We start from the raw sequence: 21856 nt of genomic DNA, 5'->3' as shown, positions 1-21856 counted from the left end.
AGCAGTGAGAGGGACCAAGGAGATGCCAGATGCAGCAGTCGTGCCATGCCCTTCCTGTGTACACAAGACCCCACTTCTCCTGGGACCTGTCGAGGTTCACCAGCCCCACACTTCCCAGCCAGGCTCTTTCCTCCACCAGCAGGGCAGGTATTACAGCAGCAGCTACTCAGATACTTGGAGCTTCTGACTGCAATCTTAAATATCAGCCCAAAGCCACTCTCACAGCAGAGATCTGCTCTGTGGGGTGACACAAGTCCTGCTGTGCAAGCTCTGACAAGAGAAGCTGAGGGCACCTTGGCCAGTCCCACCAGTCTGTGCCATCTATTCAGAGGAAGCAGTGGAGATCTTTGGAGGCTGTCAGATCTATGGAACTAGTTTTTCACACCATTTGACTATTTAATTTCATGGCAGGCAGAGAAGAGGGGTGGGTGTAGTGCATCTAGGGAAGGAAGCAAGACTTCAGAAACCCACTAAATTGTTCCCAGACACCACATTTGAGCTCAGGAGACCTGGAGAGGCAGGCAGTGGTGCAGGGCTCTGCCAGCCACCGCTCGATACTCAAAGTTCCAGCACAACCCCAAGGTGGCTTTGCATTTGGCCTCCTCACATGGCAACAGAAGGGTGAGAAAACCTTCCTTGTTTTTAAACCAAAGAGGGCATCAGCTCTTTATAAGGATCTCAGATATTTTGGAGTCAAAGAGGTCAGTTTTCAGGCTCCAACACCATCAAAGGCTCTTGGGTCAAGAGACATCTGGAAACTGTGGTGGTTGTTGTTAGTCACCTACTATTTCATCCTCGTGCCCTTTTAAATGGATCTTCTCTCAGCGAGGGGTTGACCCCGCGCTCTGAGGAGCCCCTGGAAGAACTGCTGACGCTGGCGGGCTCTGCATCACGCTGGTGCTATTCTGGCTCCTTCCCTGCCATGGCCTCCCCCCATTAGATGTCACAGCATTTGGAGGACAGTCTCCTCCAAAGGCAGAGGGGAGAAAAGGCAGCTACCACTGTGCTTTTCAAGACAGTTCCGTGCAATCTTCACCCTCTCTGGAGGATGAACTTGTGAAAAGAAAAACAACCTGAGGCCACGTTGCAGAGCCTGTATCATGTCTCAGTCAGCTCCTGTGGACAGGACGTCCCTTTCCTGTGGTGCCTGTGAAATAAAGTGTCCCTACGTCGCCTCAAAACGCTCCCTGAGAAGAAGTGGTCTAAATATAATGTTTTTAGTTTCTCTTACCAAACAAAAGAGGGATCGTTGGGTTTTTTGGGGAGGGTGAAACACCAGGGTGGATCACAGCCAGATGAGAGGGTAATTAGTCACAAGGAAGAATAGGATAACTGGGCCCTGTGCCAAAGGCAGAAGAGCAAGAAGAGCAAGGTCCTCAGGTAGACATGGCCAGGGCAGGTTGGGGCCAGGATCCAAGGCAAGTCATGCCTAGAGCTCAGCCTGGTCACTGGTGGGACATCAGTCCACACGGATGGGTGGGATGGGCCCTGCTCAGCAGAGAAGCCAAACCCTTTAACACATCCCAACATTTAGAAACAGGGACACCGACCACCGTGCAAGGAAGAACTAGCAGGAGGGCCAGAGGGATCCCAGCCTGCCTACACGGCCTCTGGGTCAAATTAGCACATGGAAACGGGGACAGCAGCCAGATAGGTACTCAGGGGAAGGAGGATGAAAGAACAAACTGCAGTAGCGAAGGAAACAGGACTCCATTACACAGCAGCTGAGACGTGGAGCCAAGGTCTGGTCAAGAAAGTGGTAAGGGGATGGAAGTCTTTTTTTTTTTCCTCAAGAATATCCTCAGGAATTGATCCAAATATCAAAGACTAAAATCTGCATCTTTTCCTTACATACCAAACCACCAACGCAGATGACCACAGACTAAATAAAATACATCATTGCTGGTATCCACCTGCCCATCACAGATACTCCCCCTCAATCTGACTGGACAACCCTGCCCCACACAGGACCAGGGACCTGCCTCTACTCCATGGGTGTCACTAGCTACCAGGATTACTCCATCACTCTTAGACAACTTCTTGCTACATCTATCACCTACAGTACCTGGGAATGAGATGACCAAAACGTGCAACATTAACCCTAAGGGTCAGTCCTTGCCGCCCGACCACATCGGATTCTGGGAGCAGCCAGAGGAGGAGTCCCAGTGCCACTGTCCCTTGTGACTAGGGTTGGGCTTTCCCAGCAGGGAGGGAGGTTTGCTACTCACCTAGCAGCAGGTTCATGAGGACCTCCTGGCCCGCCAGCGTGCTGCTCTTCACCAGGCAGATGAGTGTACCCGCAATCCAGGGGATCCCGTGCCCCGTTATCCCCAGAAGGTTGATCATGGAGCGGGCACCACCCCAGGAGGAGGCTCTGTTGGCACACACTCCCAGCCTCTTGGACATGCAGATATCGATGGCCAGCAGCGAGTTGAAGGCGATTCCCTTGAAGGAGGGGTTGAGCTGCATGCAATCCTCCTCGGGAAGCTGCTGCGACTGCCTCCGCTCCTTGGGGTTGGTGTTCTGGGCACCGGCTGCCCCGGCCTGGCCGCTCTGCTTTCTTCCCGAGCTCCTGCTCTCCTGGTTCCCCTTCAAGGGCTGATTCAGGGAGAGGAACTCAGCCCTGTTGAGGACATTGTTCCTGTCCCTTGCCCTGGACCGTGGCTGGGATGATGGCATTGCAGTCTCTCTTTAACGCAACCTGCTTTGCGAATAGCGGGAAGGAGAGAAATCCCTCTTCTCCCTGCAGAAAGCTTCCCCCACTCCCACCCTCACAAGCTGTGAATTTGGGAAGCTACAAAGGTTCCCCTCTGTTGCAGTTGCCCCCAGCACAGACTGCAGCTGTTAAATATAGAGTAAGGAATGCACATGGCTGTTTACTTCATGGGCCTAGCAAGCTTGGAAGGAAAATTAATGCCAGGCTTGGCAGCCACTCCAGTGCCAGGGAAAAAGGTTAAACAGCCAATAGATTGGAAGAAGAGGAGGGAAAAACGTTGTGCCAAAGGTTGGTTGCTTCTGGCCTGGTCTATTTAAATCTTCCAATTGCTTATTCCCCTGGGCTGCAAGGGAAACTGGGAAATGTAGTTTTTTGTGCTGCAATTCACATTTCAATATCAGAGTCAGAGCTGGAGGCGATGACAGCATCCCCCTCCCCACAGCAGCCGGTGTTGCTCCCACGGGGGGCTGTGCTGCCTGCCTTTGCAACACCAAGGCTGAGTATTGCCTGGGGGCTTCCCCCCAAGGAGCTGTCCCCAGAATCTTCTTGATTAGTCTGTTCTGCAACATCTCCCCCCCCCCCCCAGGCTAGGGCACCCCAAACACCACCCTCCTCCCCCTAGCACAGATACCTTTCAAGCCCCACTAGCCCCATCCTCCCTCCCCGCTCGGGGTGAGCCCCTGCAGCGACTTCATCACTCACCCTGTTCCCGGACGAAGGAGAAGCATCACCTGCCTCCTGATTACAGGAGACACAGCGCCGCTAATGAATTCCCATCCTCCTGCCCCCGGCGCTGCGCGTGGCCTCGTTACCGCACGTGTCCCTGCCGTGTCACCCAGCACCGCGCAGCCTGTGCCCAGAGCAGGTGACAGGCAGTGCCCGTGTCCCTCAGCTGCAGGTGTGATCAGCAGCACAGGTACCAGCCCCAGCAGCACGGGCAGCGCGGGACAGGGAGGAGGAAAGCTCATGCCAGGCCCTGGGGAGTCCTCCAGCAGAGGACAGGGAATACCTGCTGTCCCTCCTGCCACGGCACATTGTGCTCCATCACACTGCATGGCTGCTGTCAGCCTCCTGACTCCCTGCTCCCCACCTCAGCTGGGGAGAACCCCTCTGAGACATCAAGGGATGGTCCTCGTGGGTGCCTTCCAACTCAGAATGTTCTGTGATTCTGTGATCTCCCACCTGCCGGTCCCAGCACTGATCAGCCCCTGGGAACATCCCATCGGTGCTTGCAGCTCCAATTTACAGATCTGAATGATCTTTCTACAGCCCCTGAACTGCAGTTGCACGGATCTAAGCTGGGAGAAGCCATCCAAAGGATGACAGCCCATGGCAGCAACCACTTGAGCCAGGACCACCCTGGCATCAACCCAGTTACCTTCCCTGGGCAATGGGCTGTCGCAGCTCCACACCACTCACATGCTCCTTGAACGGGATTATTCCTATGCAAATAGGCTGGAAGTCCCCTGTGGATAGACAATTGGAGAATATGAATATTACATTGAGGAGTAGAACAGCCAGTCTCGTGGTGCCTGCTACATTTGACTACACAAAAGTCCAGTTACAGAGGTCAGTGTTTGTACAGGTAATCCTGGGAACTGGACACTCAGGCATCTCAAAGTCTAGTCCAAAATGCACTTGAGAGCTTAACTGTTAAAGGAAAGGTGGTTCTTGGCATCTGAAAATAATAAAAAAAATTTTGCATTTTCTTCACACTTTTTACCCACAGTTCTCAAAATCCTCTCAGTGAATTGTGCACCCAGGCTGTGCCCATCTGACTAACCGACTGGCCAGAGGCAACAGCAATGTTTGGACAAGAAAGTGCTTGAGGTCCTGAGGAGCCCTCACTTCTGGGTTTTGTTCATATTTTCCTCCCTCAAAGGAAAATAACATACATCAATTTATTTCTCAATCATACCCTCCAGCAACCTACCCCTAGTCAAGGGAGGTGATGCTGCCCCTCTACTCTGCCCTGGTGAGACCTTACCTGGAGCACTGTGTCCAGCTCTGGGGTCTCCAGCATAGGAAAGACATAGACCTGTTGGAATGAGTCCATGAAAGGCCATGGAAATGCTCTGAGGGTTGGAGCCCCTCTGCTATGGAGAGCTTAGCCCAAACCCTTCTGTGATTCTATGATCCCAGCTGGAGGAAGAACTCATCCCCTCCTCAGGCACCCACACCCAGCCCATAAAACACAACCCTGCTCAGCTCAGGTACCACATGGGGCTGTGGCAGCCCTGGAGCTTGCACAGAAGGTGCCACAACACCAACACCCCCCAGCTCCCGTCCGATCACCGGCTGTGCAGCCGCATTCTCACACTATCGGGGCAGTCAGCACCCTGTCCCTATCTGCCTGCCCTCATCCCACTGCCCAGCTCCCAGGCATGTGGAAAATCTCAGTCTACCTGACACCAGCCGAGGAGATAAATGTCATCATCACTGCTTTCACTTGCCTGTAGCCATCACCTCCCTGGATGGCCTCCCAGATTCTCCTGCTCCTTGCAGGGCTGCTGCAGCGTGGGGCTCTTTGCAAACATCAGTGGGCAGAGGGTTAAAGGTGCTGGCAGCCAGGAGGCTGCAGAAATAGGGAGACTCCTGCCCAGTCTGGTGCTGGGGATGCTGAGCTACAACCAAGCATGTTCCTTGGGAGCTGTCATGGGTTAAAAAATACCTTGAAAGCTTTGAGAGTGAATTTAATCTGGTGCCTGTCTCTTCTGCTGACACTGATATGAGGGAGCTTCTCTGCCCGAGCCGCCCTGTGAGACTCCAACCTCACGGCCCAGCACGAGTCCCTGGTGGGAAGGGCACAGGGAAGGAAGGGCAGTGCGTGATGGCCCCAGTGCCAGCAAACCCCTGTCAAAAGTAGAGTGGGAAAGGAAAGCTGTTTGGTCTCTCCTGCAGCCAGGTGGGCTGTCACTGCCTGTCCCAGCCAAAGAAAATGAGCTTGGGAAGGAAACGTCCCTGACCCTGCTGGGGCCACAACAAGCCCCATCCTGCTGCGCTGCTCGCAAAACAGCCACAAACCCAGGGGTTTATAAATATCCCTGCTAAACCTGTAGACAGGCTCCCTGCTCTGGTGGGGCTATTCCAGGCCTGACACATGATCCACGGGGGTCATCAAGCACCTGGGAGAGTGCCCAGACGGACAAATCCAGCATGCTCCCTTCACCCATGCCCTGGCTGTGCTCCTCGCCATCCTGCCCACCCTCCCTGGCCCAGGGGCTGGGGGCTGCTGGCCACAATGCCCTGCACAGCTGTGGCCACACACAGTGTCAGTGGCCAGCAGGGCCATGCAAACCACGCTGGAATGTGGGTGGGGCAAGAGTGACAGCTCCAACCCCTTTCTCTGCAGTTCACTGGCAGCATTGGTGAATCTCAGCCACTGGCAGCAACTGGCCAAGAAGCAACACTTGCAACCAAAGTGCTTCGAGCAAAACCAGTGTTCCTGGGTGGGATATTCTTCTAGGGACAAAAAGAAAAGCTTGGTCAAAATAAAATATAATACCCTGCAGTATTTACTGCACACGCAGTGGTGTGTCAGCAGTGCCAGAATGGCCTCTGGTGGGCGGCTTTTATTGCCACTACTCAGACAGTGCAGGGAGACCCTGTCCTTTAATAAACCCAGAAAACATGCTGGAAGGACGTGGAGACACTGTGCAGGCCATGATGGTGGGGGGAACCCCCACAGGAACGGAGCATGGCTGTGCTACAGTGAGACATGGACGGGTGCATCAAATGGGCAGCAGAAGGAAACACAACTCACAGCATCACCAGACACTCCTAATTTTTACTTACCACAGCTTGACCTCGCATCTCCAGCAATCCCATCAGGGAGCACCACGCGCTCGGGCACAGGAACCCTTCTGCCCATGGCTTAATGCAGCCACTCTGGGGTGGGGTGTGCTAATGCCTTAATCACTCACAGCAGCCTGATGGAGACAGGCAAGACCAAAACCCAACGAAAACTCCAGCTGAAGATGAAAAGCTGATTTAATTAGAATGAGATAATGCAATTTCCTAGTTGACCAGAACACCAGAGACAGCCAAGTTGAAGCAAGACCTGGCTGAAGCTTGAGTGAAACTAAAGTCGCAGAATATGCAGTTTCACCAGATCCATGATGCTCTGAGAAACTGTGACAAGCTTGTTTGAAAAGTGTGAAAGAGTCTTGGAGATGTCAAAGGATTTCAGCACCTTCTGGAGGCTGCTGGATATTTCATTCGAAAGATGCTAATTTCATTCTTTCTTGTACTACACAGTAGTAAGTTGCTCGTAGCTTGAGCAGGTTCTTAGTGTTTCTCTCTGTCACAGGGCTAGTGACTGTAATTGTGCCCTTCACAGAGACTGTGAAGTTTAAAATAAATACTTCCCCAGTGCTTTGAGAAGCGCGTGCGGAAGAAAAACACAACAATATACTGTGTTTTTTTCCACCTGCTGTGGGTGGAAAGGAGCAAATTTGCCTCCCCTCATTCTGTGACATTCACTTGTCAGGATCACCCAGTAGCTCCAGTCTCTCCTACCTGCCGAGGGCTAATCCAGCCTACTGAGACTGCGGGGTGGGAAGAGCTAAAAGACATTTACTCATGTCTGTCCTGCTGTACTGCACCACAAGCAGCACCAGCAAAGCAATTTTTACCCCTCTGTTCCCCAAGTTTCCTCTTTAGAAACAAGCGACAGAGGACACTCTCACCCAACATTCAATGCCCACCAGTTATTACCAAAAAAGGAGAGCCATATTCCATGAAAAGCTGGATGCATGCACCTCACCTGGTGTTCAGATCCTCAGATGGCCAGCAGGACCAGCCAGCAGTGGTGCTCCCAAAACCATCTGTAATAGAAGTTTACAACTTTCCACAGGCTGCCGCTGCCTCAGATTCTTCTTCCTCCCTGTTCCAGCTACTCCTTAGTCCCGCTGCTGCTATGGAGAGCATTGCATTTCTCACTGCTGGAACCACAGCCCACCCAGCCTAGGGGCTACAGGTTCTGCAAATAAGGAGACCATCGCCTTTGGTGCCCTTGGGTTGGTACCAAATTTACCTGCAAATCTTCAGCCAGCAGAGGAAAATCTTAATCTGAAAACCCAAGAAAAAATATACTCTGTGTCCAAATTAGAAAAAAATAATAATAAAGGGGGGCGGGGGGGAAGAGAAAGGCGTTTCTAAAAGAAAACAAAAAAACTACATTACCCACAATTCACGGACATGTGGGAGGAAATGCTCCTTTTTTTTTTTTTTGCAAAGGAGGTTTAGCCTTCAACAGCTGCAGTTTAAAAGCGAAATACAGGGGGAGGGATGGCACTGGGCGAAGGAGGGCGGACAGGGCGGCGGGGGGCGCGGGGGGGCCCCGGACCCGCAGCCGGTGCCGCTGGGGCCGGCGGAGCCAAGGGGATGCGGCGGACCCTGCCCGGGCAGCCGGGGCGGCATCGTTCGGGCACGCCCGGGGGCACCGAGGGGCTGCGAGCGAGTTCCTGCAAAGTTTGACCCCGTTGCCTCCCTGATGCTGCGGCGGCGAGCGGAGCGGGAGCCCCCCCGCAACCCCCCGCTCCACCGGCGAGGCTGAGACCCGCGGCCGGCGCCGTCCCCGGGTGCGCGAATGTATTGCGGGAGAGGAAGCCTGCGGCAGCCGGGAGGTGGAGGCACCGATCCTGCTCCGCTCACCTCCCCGGGCAGCTAAAAGCAAAAGAGACGAAGGGGAGAAAAAAAAACCCAAAAAACAGAACCAACCAAAACCAAACCACCCAGCGAAAGAGAAGGAGCCTCCCCCCCCCCCCCCCCCCGCCCCGCGCCGCCGCTCGCCCCCGCAGCGCAGGGAGCCGGGGCTCGGCGGCGCGGCCGGGGCTCGGCGCTGCTCCCCGGGATGCTGTGACGCCCTGCGGGGCCCACGCGTGTGCGGGGCAGCCCCGCCGCCCGCCCATGAGCCCCGCCGGCTGAGCCACCGCCGGCGCGCCCGGGAGCAGCAGCGGGAGGAGGAGGAGGAAGGTCGGACACCCCTGCGGAGAGCCGCTCGCCGAGGAGGAGCAGGAGGAGGAGGAGGAAGGGGAGCGGCGGGGCCGGCGCCCCCCGGGCCGGTGCGTGTCGGGGGATGTCACGGGCGGCGGTTCCGCGGCGCTGAGCGGGCGCGGAGCGGCGCGGCCCCGGCGGGCGCGGGGGAGGCTCCTCGCCGCCTGCCCCGCAGCGCTCCCGGAGCCGCCGGCCCCACCGGCACCGCGCTGCTGCCCTGCCCGCACGGCTATTTCTAAGAGAGAGAGAGAGAAAAAAAAAATTAATCCCCAAAGCCCTGACATCGCTGGCGGAGGAGCCTCCAAATTGGGAGATTTGGCGACTTTTTGCGTTTTTCCAGCCGTCGTTTCTTTTCTGTTATTATTGTAATTCTGTGCGAAAGGAAGTTATGAACAACTGCAAGTCAGGAAGTGGAAATCCACACCGGTTGTGACAAGCTGGGGCTAAAAACTATTTCATTATTTATATAGATGTGTCTATCAACATTCTGCTTTTCATCCAAAGAATAAAGGGAAATACCGGCTAGTCCTATGTTTGACGGTGAATGACAGACCGCATCTGAGGAAAGGAAGGACTAAATATATCAGCTAAGAACACCACCGTTATTTATTGAACTCAAGAGACTTTTTTTAACCCAAAGACTGAGCAAGAGAATTAATGGGTCATTAAAAGGGGAAAAAAATTTTAAAGGCCCTTTTGCTTCTGAAGCGCAGCTAACCTCAAAAATAGGAGTAGTACTGGTAAGACAGATACTCAAATTAAGGCTTTACAAGATGAATTTTCTATCCTATGGATATCAGTTTTGAGACTACAAACCCAGAAGATCTGTAATTGATCTAGCACCAGATAATTTCAATGCCTAATATTCCCAAGGATTGCTGGAGTACCCTAGGAGCCGCGTCGGACTGTACTCGGGGTATGCCATGGGCTGTATTCAGAGTATTAGCTGCAAATCCAAAGTTTTCCGGGAAAGTATTTCAGTGATTGAAGTCAAAGCCTCCATCGATCCCATTCCCACCAGCATTGACGAGTCCTCCAGCGTGGTCCTGCGCTACCGGACCCCTCACTTCCGAGCCTCAGCGCAAGTGTTGGTGCCCCCTCTTCCCAAGAAGGAGACCTGGATTGTGGGCTGGATCCAGGCTTGCAGCCACATGGAATTTTACAATCACTACGGAGAACAGGGGATGTAAGTACTTCCAAGAGCGCGTGCGGGTGCGTTTGCCTAGCAGGAAGGAAGAGAGGGAGGGCCATGGCCTGGCTGGGGAATAGTGGATTATGCCCAAAAATTATAATCCCGATTTTAAAAACCAGCTCCTCTGAAACTTAACAGGACTTTCTTATATGTTTAAAGTACAGGAGAGCTTGTCCCTACCCTATTAAAGGAGTGGGTGTTCTTCTCTTCGAATGGGAATATACCTGCCCAAGCTCCAATCAAACCCTACTTATTCTGGTAGGAACCCAAAAGCAACACTATTTCACAACAGCTTTTGGGCAGCAGTGGAGATCCTGAAACCCCAGGGCAGCCCTACCACGGCAGGCACTCCTGTTTTGATACGTGTTTGACACGAGTGGTTCTCCCGACCACCAGCTCCTGTCACCTGCATCCCTCCCCATCCCAACACTGCGCATTGAGAAGCCCCAGGGAAAGCCGAGGGCTGACACTTGTGGCACAGAGCCGTCCCTGGCGTGCTGTGCTGCTGCTGCTGCTGCTGCAGAGAGCTGTGGCTGGGAGCTCAGTAGCCCACCACCTTTGGGAGCACATTTAACGTCACAGGAGGAATCCTGCTTGCTTTGCCCACGGTAGCAGGCAGCCCACGGGGAAAGCACAGGATGCATTTAACCCATTGATAATTAAACCCTCTGCATCACCTTGGAGCAGGGTGAAAATTTCACGTTACCCTCCTTATGGGTAATGCGCGAATGGGAATTTATAGGTGTATATGTGAGGTAGGGGGAATATAGGGGCTGTTTGCACACCAAAAAAAATCCCCGTGTTACTGGTCAGACAGTCATAGTGAGACAGGAATGAGTCAAATTAGAATGTCACCTCCCTGCTGAGAAAAGTCGTCTCTCCCCAGTCCCCCACCAGCTTGTTCTCCAAACATTGTTGCAGGCTTTGGCCCGCAATTAAGTCAGCCCCAGCACCTGATCCCTAAATGCCCGCACAGAGCAGCAATTCTGCAACTCACGGTGCCGGGCAGCACGAGGTGCAGCCTCCTGGTGCAGCAGAAATCTGTCCGTCCAGGCACGGGGACAGAACCCGAGCGCAGAGCGCGGCGCTGGCAGATGGGTCAGTGGCTGCGGGCGCTGATGCTGCCCGGCCTCTGGGGGAAAGGGAGGAAGGACGGGAAGGTCAGGTCCGAGCAACCCGCCCGCCTGCTCATCCCGAGTGCCCTGAGTCAGGGGGATGCCGGCTCAGCCCCTGCAGGGTCAGTCTGGGTGGCTTAAACATCACCGAATGAGGAGGGCTGAGGGAGGAGGGGAGCACGGAGGGCTGCAGAGCAGGGCAATCTCGGACTTAACGCAGCGCCTTCCTGATGGCCTGAACATCTGCACGCACACCCCGGCCCTCCTTCCCTCCCTGCTGCCAGTAAGCCCCGCCGAGGACACGGGTTCAGCATCTCAGCATCACGCGAATCAGGCGCTGTAAGATGTGGACCAGAGGGAAGGGCACGCCGAGGAGCAGCCGGAGGCGACAGGCTGCCCCCCTTCTGTCCCCACGTCCCCTCTCAGCTCAAGCAGAAAGTGCCTGGAGAAGCGAACTGGCACCTGGCAAACACCAGCAGTGCAGACCGGCTTATCTTGATTTTAAAAGTACTTACAGCAGGCCCGAAATCTGTAGGCTTTTTGGCTCCAACACCATCTTTAGCAAGGACAATTTGTTGCTCAGATGTTCCCAATTCCAGGCCTTTGGGATTTGCATGTGTAATTCTCAGGCTCATTTAGAAATCCTGTCTTTACTGACCAGCTGCAAAGGAAAACAGAGAAGTCCACTGTATATAAATACAGCTCAGATGCACCGAAATAAAAAAGATTGGGCAGTGATGTGCCAGTGCTGCTGTGGGCTGCAAACCTCAGCCTGGCCTTTTATTTCCCTGCACCTGAGTTTCTCTGTGTTTAAAATGAGGCTTTGGTACGGTCTGCCCTTGCTGGAATGCTTTGGGACAAAAAATAAAAGGGAGTATCTACCAGCTAAGTGCTGTAAACAGGTAGAATTAAAAACTGCAGCTATGTAGGAGAGCTATTAGCCAGAAAATCATGGAAACAAAGATTTTTCCCTAGGAGGTTCCTTGACATTTAACTGATACTAAAAAAGTTACCCGAACATAAGCAGGAATTGGTCTGCTCCTCCACTCTCCTTCTATAGACCCGTTGCCATCTGAAAGCTATAAATAAAGGCATTTGGGAGGAAAGGCCTCTTCCAATGCCATCAGAACATGCTCTTGGAAGACCTGTATAGAGAGAGAGACAGGACACAAACCTATGGGAAAGGATGGGCCAAGCCTTTAGCTGGTGTAACTCGATGTAATCCCACTGACCTCCACAGAGCTGCATCGATTTATGCCAACAGAGTATTTGTCCCAACTTTCCATGATGGAGAGAGGCTACTGCCACATGCATATTTTTAATCACTGTCGTGGCAGGCAAAGAGAAAACTCCAAATAATCAAAAATCAATTGGTCAAACAGAGCACCAATACTTACAGCAGGCTTTGGATTAATTTTTCACTTCTCTGCTGGGAAGTTGGTAGCTGTGCATAAGCTGGCCATTATATTGAGGATGGAAACAGCTGAGAAATACTGGAGCAGATGGAGCCGTGCATAATGCTGCTATAAGGATGGGAGCTACAGAGGGGATAATTTAGACACATGCGTTTAAAGTGGCACTGACAATTTTGGGGCTAAATGCAGCGTTTTTAGATGTAAAGGAAAAGAATTAAAGCTCAGATAACACATAAATGCTGGCATTGTTTTACTCAGTGTGACTCAGTAGATGCTGCTGGGTACATGAAAACCACCAGCATGAGGATGTGGATGTGCTCTCTCACCCTGCTCTATGCAGAACTGGGGCGAACTCCTGTTCACCCCTTGACTGCTGTTGCTGCTCCCCCCATGCAGGGTTTTACCCTGATCCTTAGGGAAGGTGCTGCTGTGCAGAGGGAAGGCATCAGGATCAGGCCAGAGCTCTGACCTGCAGCTCTGACCAGGTTCCTGCTGGCATCTCCTGGGGTGGGTGCTGGTTTCTGCACCTGGTGGGACCTGTGGCAGGGGCTGGGCCACGCTGGAATGGCATTATCAGCCCTGTTTCTCCATCTCCATGGAGATGTGCAAGAAGCGGTGCAGATGGGAGATATGCAAAAGAGAGAGAGAAATAAATTGGAGTTGGAATAATACAATCAGCCAAGAATCTGGAGAAGTTTCAGGGGGATGTTTCTCCCCTGGAGGACCGGATGGGGCACTTGCATCATTACATCATCACTTTGCCTTACAGGGCTTCTCTCTGGTGAGATTAAATCTTCCCTGCCCTGCAGCAGGGACACAATGAACTGGAGAAATCAACTTGTCAAGAGAATAAAACCCCAGTCCTCGGGAGGGAGGACACAGTCAAATTTCAGCAAAGGGAAAAAAGGGTATTCTTTCCATGGGAAGTGAAGGGAGGTCAGTTCACTGTGGGAATTCACCCCTCCAGGGGTTTAGAGGAAAAGGCTTTGCTGCCCTTGCACAGCCCAACTCTCACCTGTGCTGTGAGCACCCACCTTAGCTTAAATAGCTTGTCCAGTCAGACTTGAGTCTTCTCAGTCTGCTCAGCTAAACCAGCAGAAACTGATCCTTTTTTCCTAATGCCAGTTTTCTGCTAGTTTTACTCCCTGAACCAGCCATGCATCAAACATTGCTGCCAATTCAAGACACGAGGCAGGAACATGCAGCTGGAGGGTGGGGGGAAGAGGGACCACAGCAACACAGCTTTGTCAGCCAGGGAACAACATCTGAAATTTCCTTCCTGTTCTTCACTCTGACTCTGCCTTGACTTGCCTGACGTGCTGCAGTAGCTGAGAGAGGCACTGTAAAGCACAATTTAAAATTAAGCACCTCTGGCTGTCAGGCTTTCTTTCTTTTATGAGTCCCCAGCACAGGCCAGCGGTGGAGGGAGGCAGGTGGGAGCAGGGATGTGAAATACCTGAGACAGCGTTTCACTGCACCCACACATGGCCCTGGTACCTGCAGGAGCAGGGGCTGCATCCCAGCGGGGCTGCTCTTGTTTGAGGAGCTGCTGGAGAGGAAAGTACCAGAGAGCACAAGGTTATGCAAGTCCATCTGGCCTGTGACTAGTTAGGAGCTGGCTTTAAGGAACTGGAGCTGAGGATGCAATAGTGCCTGTCTGAAAAGGTTAACTGGATGTATCCACACTGCTGGATGCTCAGGGCTGGAGGCTGCTGTGCTGGGTTTGCTGTCACTGCCCAGGCCAGTGCAGTGATTGCCATGGTGGGTGCTGTGAGACAGATATCTGGGGGCTTGAGATGAGCTGGGGGCTTCATTCTGTGTGACAGAATAGGAAGAAAAGTGTCTGAAAGAGGACTAGGAGGCTTAAACCTACAGAAAGCTGCTTGGCTGTCAGCAGCAGGGCTCCGGTTCTGACACAAGAAATAGCTCAAAGTTCCTTCTGGTAGCAAGAAGACATTTGTTAAGAGAGGATTCTTGGCAGCTCCAGTCACTGATGATGCCCAAACTGACTCTGAAGGTTTCAGAAAAGGTTTAAAGCTTTTTTCAGAAACTAGCTTGTCAGTAGTACAAGCCAGAATCTACTGATTTTGGAGCTGATCAGCTATAGTGAACCCATGAAACCAGATAGCTTGGTTTCTTTTCATTCCTCTTCCCTGCTATTGTCAGCAAAGTGTTTACTGGGCACTTTCTGGTCTCTCCTTGGCTCGACACTACCAAAGAAAGATGCTGATGCAGCCAAAGATCATTCCACAGCATTCTTTCCAAAATCATCCAGTTGTTGGCATATTATTTAACATGGACACGCTCTGCAAGCAAAGGCTGCCAAGCCTGGCTGGCACACAGGCTCTGCTGTAGCACCAGGCGAGGGGCAACCACCGCCAGCAGCAACCACCGTGCAGCCTCTGCTCTGCTCCAGTCATGGGACCATCGTGAGGCCTCATTTTTCTCCCCATTCCAAGCTGTGCAGATAAAGCGTGATGGTTTTGAAACCCTGGGGTTAACCACACACCAGAATTAGGCACAGTGTGCTCCGTGAAGAAACACAGTTTCTCCTTCCCCATTCCTGCCCCCGCCTTTCCCTAAGCTGGGTGCCCACCTGGGCCACCCCAGCCAAGCCCTGCCATGCTGCTCACTTGGCTTTGTGCTGGGGTTCTGCAGGCTCTGCCTCCAGCATCCTGCCCAGGCCCTGACACAGCTCCACCTTTTTACTCTTGTGTAAACGCCAGGTAAATCCTAAGAAGGTCCTGCAATTCTGTACTGGGAATGAAGATGGGGAGAAGCAGATATTAGTGGACAGCATTTTCTGAGCATCCTCTACCTGATTTTCCCACCATTCACCCACCAACCTCTGACCCACGTAGGCTGGAGCAGCCCAGGAGGGTTATCAGCCTCTTGTAGCATCTCAGGTCCTGGTTTGGCCCCTCTGTACCTGCAGACATGCTGTGGTTGCACCTTAGCACTGTGCCTGTCACAGAGTCAACCTCCAGGACACTGTCACATCTCATCCCTGGGTGACAGCCAAGCTGAGTACCAGCCACGGTCTGAATGGAAAGTAATCCTAAACCAGCTGCTGAAAGGGAGAGAAAGAGCCCCCAGATGGGGTTTCGGAGCCGGGCTGTGCAGTGGGGAGGAGGTGGGGGGCAGAGCACGACCTCCACTCATCTGCCTGCGAGGGCTGGGTCATAGAGCGTCCCCAGAGCCTTCCCCTGCTCAGCCCTGCCTGCAGAGCGTGGGGGTGGTGAGCCAGGACGACTCTGCTTTGGAGAGCAGAGCATATCAACATCTCTGCAGTGGACAGGGGTCCTGGCAGCACTGCTCAGGGATCTCCTTTTGGCTGCCTTCACTAAAAATTTTCTTCCAGGGAAAGGACTCCCTCTGCCTGCTGGCGATGGGCTCTGGAGGAGAGGATTGCTGCAGCTGCGGTGCTGTAGCTGACAGCAGCCTGTAAATCTGTGCAGGGAGATGTTGTGCTTGCATAACCCCTGGTCCTGCGGCTCAGAGCAGCCCTGCAACCCCCAGTCCTGCTGCTCGGAGCGTCCCCTGGCCCTGCTGCTCGGAGCATCCCTGCATCCCTGCATCCCCCGGAGCACCCCACATCCTGCCTCGCACTTCCATCTCCCGGGTTCCTGCCAGGCATCCGCCTGCGTGGCACAGGGGAGGTGTTTGCTAGGACCCCCCGCTCGCATGGAAAAAAGATAAATGAGATCTTTAAATCCCCCACGGTATCCTCTAGCCAGAGCCAGACACAGCTCACTGTTGAACGATCCAGCAGCTGCAAACATGGAGGCAATTCACGGTCATTAACTAATTAACAATCAGAACAGCCTTGTGAGACGGTCACATCAGCCCTGCCCAGAGCAGCTCATCCCAAAGCTGTGCAAGAGCCGGCCAGGCTGACACGTACCCCCACCCACAGCCCCCACTGCAACCAAAGGGCTATTTTAAGCTGCAGCACCAGACTTATGAAAGGCTTGGACAGTCACCCTGACCCTGACGAGCCTCAGCGTGTCCCGTCTGTCCCTTCCCGGGATAAATCACGTCCCAGCCCGCAGCAGGGAGCCGCAGGACTTGGGGGGCTGGAGCACAGCCCAGAGTCCCAGCCCCAGAGCAGGGTCAGGTGCAAACACCACTTCTGCAGCCACCCAGCCCCTTCTGCCACCTCGGTGGCTGGGACACCACCCCTGGGTGGTGGGGAGGGCTCATTTGTGAGAAAGAGGGAAAAAGTACCTTAGAACCACCTCTGCCAGCCTGTTTTTGAAAAGAGTGTCCTTAAAACACCTGGTGTGCACTGAGCATGTGATCTGTGGTCGTGCTGTCTTAGTGCAAACGTATAACCCTTCTTCTGAGACGTTTACAGCAGTTTGCGCTTCTATTGGCAAATCTAATCTTAAAATTCAAATTGGAAGTTAATAAAAAACCCCACTCCAATTTGTGCATCAGCAGTTCAAGGTGACAGGGGACCATTTTCACTGACTTTCTTGTTAGAAAGACTGACCTTTCTGTTCCTCTCACGGATGACCAGCACAGGCAGTTTTACAAGCTGCTCGACCTCGGGGTCTCTGATTACTGTAACACCATCCCCAGTCGGGAGCCTGGTGTGCAGCCCTTGAGCTGGGTCCTTCCAAGGGCTGGAGAAGGATGGGTTACACTTCCAGCGCCAGGCAGACAGCAGGGAGGGACAGTGGCTCATCCAGAGAGAAATTTAGGGGAGGAACGGATCAAGAGCAGCCCTGCTGAGAAGGATGGTTTTAATGGCAGGGATGAGCTCCTGCAGCAGGATGGCACGAAGGGCACAGATTCCAGTAAAAGCTAAAAAGGGAATGCATCCACAACTTCTTCCTAAAGTCCAGCATGCTTCTAAAGTAATTAATTAATGCACTATCCATAATTTGTTGTTGATTACGGCAGGTCGAGTTGGGAGCTTCCCGATCTACTGGACGGTAAAATCCAGGCCATCAGTGACTCAGACGGGGTGAACTATCCCTGGTACGGAAACACGACAGAAACCTGCACCATCGTGGGTCCCACCAAGAAGGAGTCCAAGTTCAATATCAGCATGAACGACAACTTCTACCCGAGCGTGACGTGGGCCGTGCCCGTCAGCGAGAGCAACGTGGCCAAGCTCACGAGCATCCACCGGGATCAAAGCTTCACCACCTGGCTGGTGGCGACCAACACGGCCACCAACGAGATGGTGACCCTGCAGACTATCAAATGGCGCATGAGGCTGGGCATCGAGGTCAACCCCAGCAGGCCCCTGGGGCAGCGTGCCAAGCTGCAGGAGCCCTCTGCCCAAGAGCAGCCCCAGGTCCTTAGCAAGAATGAGCCAATACCACCCAGTGCCCTTGTCAAACCCAATGCCAATGATGCTCAGGTACTCATGTGGAGGCCAAAGGATGGACCACCACTCGTGGTGATACCTCCCAAACATCGGTAATACACACCTGGCGTCCCCGGCACCAAAAAGGGAGAACACAAAAACCTGAAGCAAAACAATCACTTAGGTATTAGGATACACATGTATAATCTGAGCAAAATCAAAATGCACTTTTTATTCATTCAACAAATGCAACCATTCTACCTTCTCCCATTGGGACGGATTTCACTGTGCTAAAGCTAAAGAGGAGACCTTTGGACTGGGTCTGTCTCATCACTGGATTTCTAAGGGAAGAAACTAACACTGATGTCTACCCTATAGCTTTTTTTTTTTCCTTCCCTACTTTAGTTCCTGTTTGAATTTCAGTCTCATTAGCTTGTCCAGACTGCCCAGAACAATAAGAACATTTTATTTGGGATTTTAAGAAATTATTTTATTTTCTTTTTGGTTGAGAACGAAACAAGTTCCTGGAGCAAAAAGTTGACTATTTAAGATAAGGGATTTTTTTTTTTTTTAAAAGCAGTAAGGTTCTGAGTTGCAAATCCAAGTCATGCGGCCTTATGTAGACTTTGCTTTGCATTGCCAAACTTTTGCCTTAAAGCTATGTTTGAAAAAAAAAAAACAAACAAACAAACAACAAAAACACCACCAGGCAGAATGTTCTTTCTACAGAATTTTGGAGAGAAAATTTTGAAGCCAGGAATAGATTGTCAGTGTGGCACGGGCTGATGGATGAAAAGGGCATGAAATTGGAAGAAGCGAGATAAAAAGAAAACCTTCCTGGTTTTAAAACCTGGAACAAGGAAGCACGGAAATAATCTCAGTTTCAAAGCAATGCAAATAACAAACCTGCTGTCAGCTGGCTCTGGAATGGGAGCTACCAGGCCATCTCCCTACTTTGCAGGAGGGGTAGGAAGCAGCTCACGCTGCTCACCCGTGGTGATCTCAGCCTCCCGTTAACATTTTAATATGGGATAACCTCACAGCTGGAATTGTGGCCCTGGGAGTCAATATCAGTCAAGGGGTGGATGTCCCACTGTGTTTGTCTTCAGGACACACAGATGTTTGCCCAACTAGCCCATAGTCTCCCTTTCTCATGGATAAGAGCCAAGGGCTTGTGCACTGGCTGTTGTTGGGTGAAGCTCTGTCGCCCCGTTTTCCCATGAAATTCCAATGACGGTGCTGTACAAAGAGCAGGATATAAAAAGCATCCTTCTGAAGTCATTGGAGACTCATGGGTGTCAGCGAGGGCAGATCTTATCTACCAAGCCTACCCAGCAATATCCATAATTCAGGAACAGCCACATCTGAAAACTAAAGGCACCCATTCCCAGCAAACACAGCAGAGACAGCTGTGGAAAACTCTTCCTCCTGTGATAACAAACCACATTGGGGTTAGTAGATAATTTTCTTCCCAGTGACCTCCCGACCTACCTGACTGTCAGGAATGGGGTACAGACAGGACCATGACACCATCCCTGTCTGGTCATGGCACAAACATCCACTGTAGCAAAGGGTGATGCACGAGAAGGTGCAGGCAGGGCAAGACCTGAGCCTTGGGTGTGGATCCTCAGTGAGGAAGGAGCATTTGGAGGAGGAGGTGGAACCTGTAGGGTTCAATAAGGACCAGATGGCTTCTGAGATAACCAGATGCACTTCTGCAGAGGAAGGTGGCACGGAGGAGCTGTTTGAATGGGAGGGACGTGGTTTGCAGGCAGAGGAAGTTCTGTGGTAAAGGTGGCATCTGGAAGCTGGGGCACAGGATGGGGAGCAGAGGATCTGCCCTGCTCCAGCACATGGCCCGAGGCAGACCACTTCCCTCTGCAGCTCCTTCCCCTAGAAAACATTTCTTCCTCATATTAACAACTTGCCTCAAGAGCTGAGACTGAGGAGAGCTCCGTGTGCCAGGTACAAGCCTGGCCCTGCTGAGCTGGTCTGAACAGGTCTCACAACCCCACACGTGCTGCTCAAAAGGCTCTCCCCTCAGAGAGGCACCAATTAGCTGCTATTCTCATCTTTATCTTCCACACAGGACATTACCAGCAAGAAATTCTCCTTCCTCACTTCTCCACAGCCACACCACCGACTTTGGCAGCAGGTTCAACGTCACCCCCTGCCCAGGGAACACGCACCCAAGATGTGTCCCCCACCAAGACAGCCTCCAAACAGCAAACAAGGATCCTGGGGCCCTGCAGCCATCCCCTCATCTCCAGGGGAGCCCACCCTCCTCCATCCACTGGCTTTCAGAGATGTTCAGCCCCAGAGCTACTCCCTTCCACGGGCAGATCTCTGAGGTGGGAAGTCCAGCATTACAAGCAGCTTGCAAATGACTGGACTGGATCAAACCCAAATCCATGAGCCAAAGGGTGCCTAGATCTAGGCTTTGGGACTATACAGGATGAAGCTAGAGAGACTTGGACTTGCACAGTCACTCTCTGTATTAAACTCCGTTTTCTTACCTGGATTCAGATCCAACTACATCTCTACTGGCACAGCCCTTTGGGACTTGTCTGTATTTTCTCCGAGGCAATACATGCAGAAGAGGACAAACTGTGAGCTGTGGGTGAATAGCTGATCACACTCACACGCATCTCAGCTGCCACTGAGGTGCTCTCCTGGGCAGTCCTGTGGGTGGGAGCAGAAGGGGGATTTGTGTTTGGTATTCACTTTGTCTCCAGGTGCTGAGTACTTACAGTTCTCACTGATGTCAGCGTGGGTCAAAGGAATCGGGCCCAGTTGTCTTAATTAGCTGCACGAAGGAATTCCAAGGAAAGATTTCTTCTCAGTCACCAAAAACCACATTCAGGGAACACCTCTGTCCTTTTCCACTTAGCTTTGTGTTGGACTTTAGTCTCCCAGTGCATTAAGTAAATCTGGTTCCTCCTATTCCCTCTACCTGGTGGACTGGATGCATCCATGCAATTTGGTAGAAACCTCTTGGCTAATTTGTCCTGTTGCACTGAACGGACCCAGCTAAGCAGTAAATACAAAATTCGAATTTCACGTTGGGGTCGGCTTTGCATGGACTCCTCCCTTCCCAAAGAATGCCTTTATCCCGTGCCTAGGTCAAAACGTGCCCCTCCACCTCCATTTGCATCACCAGACATGGCACAGAAAGTGATGCTGCCTCTTGGGATTTCATGCGTTGTGATTCAAAGTGATGTTTTCCCAGTGCTGCTTCGTTACAGAACTGATAGGGACAGATTGTCTATAAAAGGAAGGATGGCTGGAAGTAACAGGGCTCTAGACACCGCTGTTGCTCCAGCTGGTTAATGGCCGTGTGGTTAGAACAGGGATTGGCAGGGTCCCAGTGGGGACTTAAATATCTGGGGACCTGGGGCATCCTGCACTGAGCAAGGCGGTAAATGAGCAGAGGTAAATCAAGCTCCTTCTCTGGCAGCTTTTTGCAGAACAAGGAATACACAAAGGATACGCTGGGAAGGTGATGAGGCACCGACATGGGATACGGGTGTGTCTCTGCCTCACCCCTCCCATCAACGATGCTCAGCTCTTTACAGCCCCAAATCCCCACAGGAGCTGAGTGTGCAGCCTGACCATCCCTGTCAAAGCCCTGTCGTGGTGCAGGGTGGGAAGCAGGAGGGCTCAGACCATCCCCTGCACCCACTCCCCAGCCAGGGACAGGCAGGAGCTGCCGAGCCTGGCCAAGGTGCCGAGCAGCATCACAGACCTTGTGGTTCTCCTTTCCTACCCTAGACACCGAGATGAGCGTGGGAAGAGAGGGGCAGCCCCTCGGAGAGTCAGTCAAGACCCTCAGCAGCCTTGGGGAGGGGTAGAGACCTGTAGAGCCGGCGTGGCAGAGAGCAAGGGTGGGCCCAGCAGTGGGGGGAAGGTGAGGGCTGCCCAAGCCCCGGCACCGCCGTCCCTCCTGCCCTGGCTCCTGGCGCAGCAATAAGAATCGTCTTTGGTCTTGCAGAGATACTGTGAAAACAAAATCAAGATGTACCGAGTCTGGACACTTAACAGAGATGTAAAAAAAAAAAAACAAACCCAAAACCCTGCTTTTATAACAGACGGAGAAATAAA

At 52.6% G+C, this 21856-nt stretch overlaps 2 protein-coding genes across 7 annotated transcripts in view; one reads left to right on the top strand and one right to left on the bottom strand.

The window, feature by feature from the left end:
- The window catches only part of PLPP7 (phospholipid phosphatase 7 (inactive)), a 19109-nt gene extending 10182 nt beyond the window's left edge, over nt 1–8927 (bottom strand). The window contains exons 1-4 of one of the 6 annotated variants that reach the window (XM_039388189.1): nt 7752–8927; nt 7482–7542; nt 3419–6687; nt 2229–2701 (exon numbers count right to left, since the gene is read on the bottom strand). In XM_039388189.1, coding sequence (XP_039244123.1) covers nt 2229–2679 — 451 coding nt within the window. In that variant the 5' untranslated portion in view covers nt 2680–2701; nt 3419–6687; nt 7482–7542; nt 7752–8927. Of the gene's footprint in view, nt 1–2228; nt 2702–3418 lie in introns of all 6 variants that reach the window. The other 5 variants (XM_039388188.1, XM_039388166.1, XM_039388177.1 and 2 more) reach the window with 5 other exon arrangements.
- Nucleotides 8744–21856, top strand: FAM78A (family with sequence similarity 78 member A). The gene is made up of 2 exons (XM_027739297.2): nt 8744–9899; nt 17344–21856. Exons 1-2 carry the CDS (start codon nt 9637–9639, stop codon nt 17870–17872), a joined length of 792 nt encoding a protein of 263 aa, XP_027595098.1. The 5' UTR covers nt 8744–9636; the 3' UTR covers nt 17873–21856.

The sequence above is a fragment of the Pipra filicauda genome, unplaced genomic scaffold (genome assembly GCF_003945595.2).
Source record: "Pipra filicauda isolate LSUMZ 115617 unplaced genomic scaffold, ASM394559v2 scaffold121_size3267253_pilon, whole genome shotgun sequence".
Lineage (NCBI taxonomy): Eukaryota > Metazoa > Chordata > Aves > Passeriformes > Pipridae > Pipra > Pipra filicauda.
This window is presented reverse-complemented; position numbering and strand designations above follow the sequence as displayed.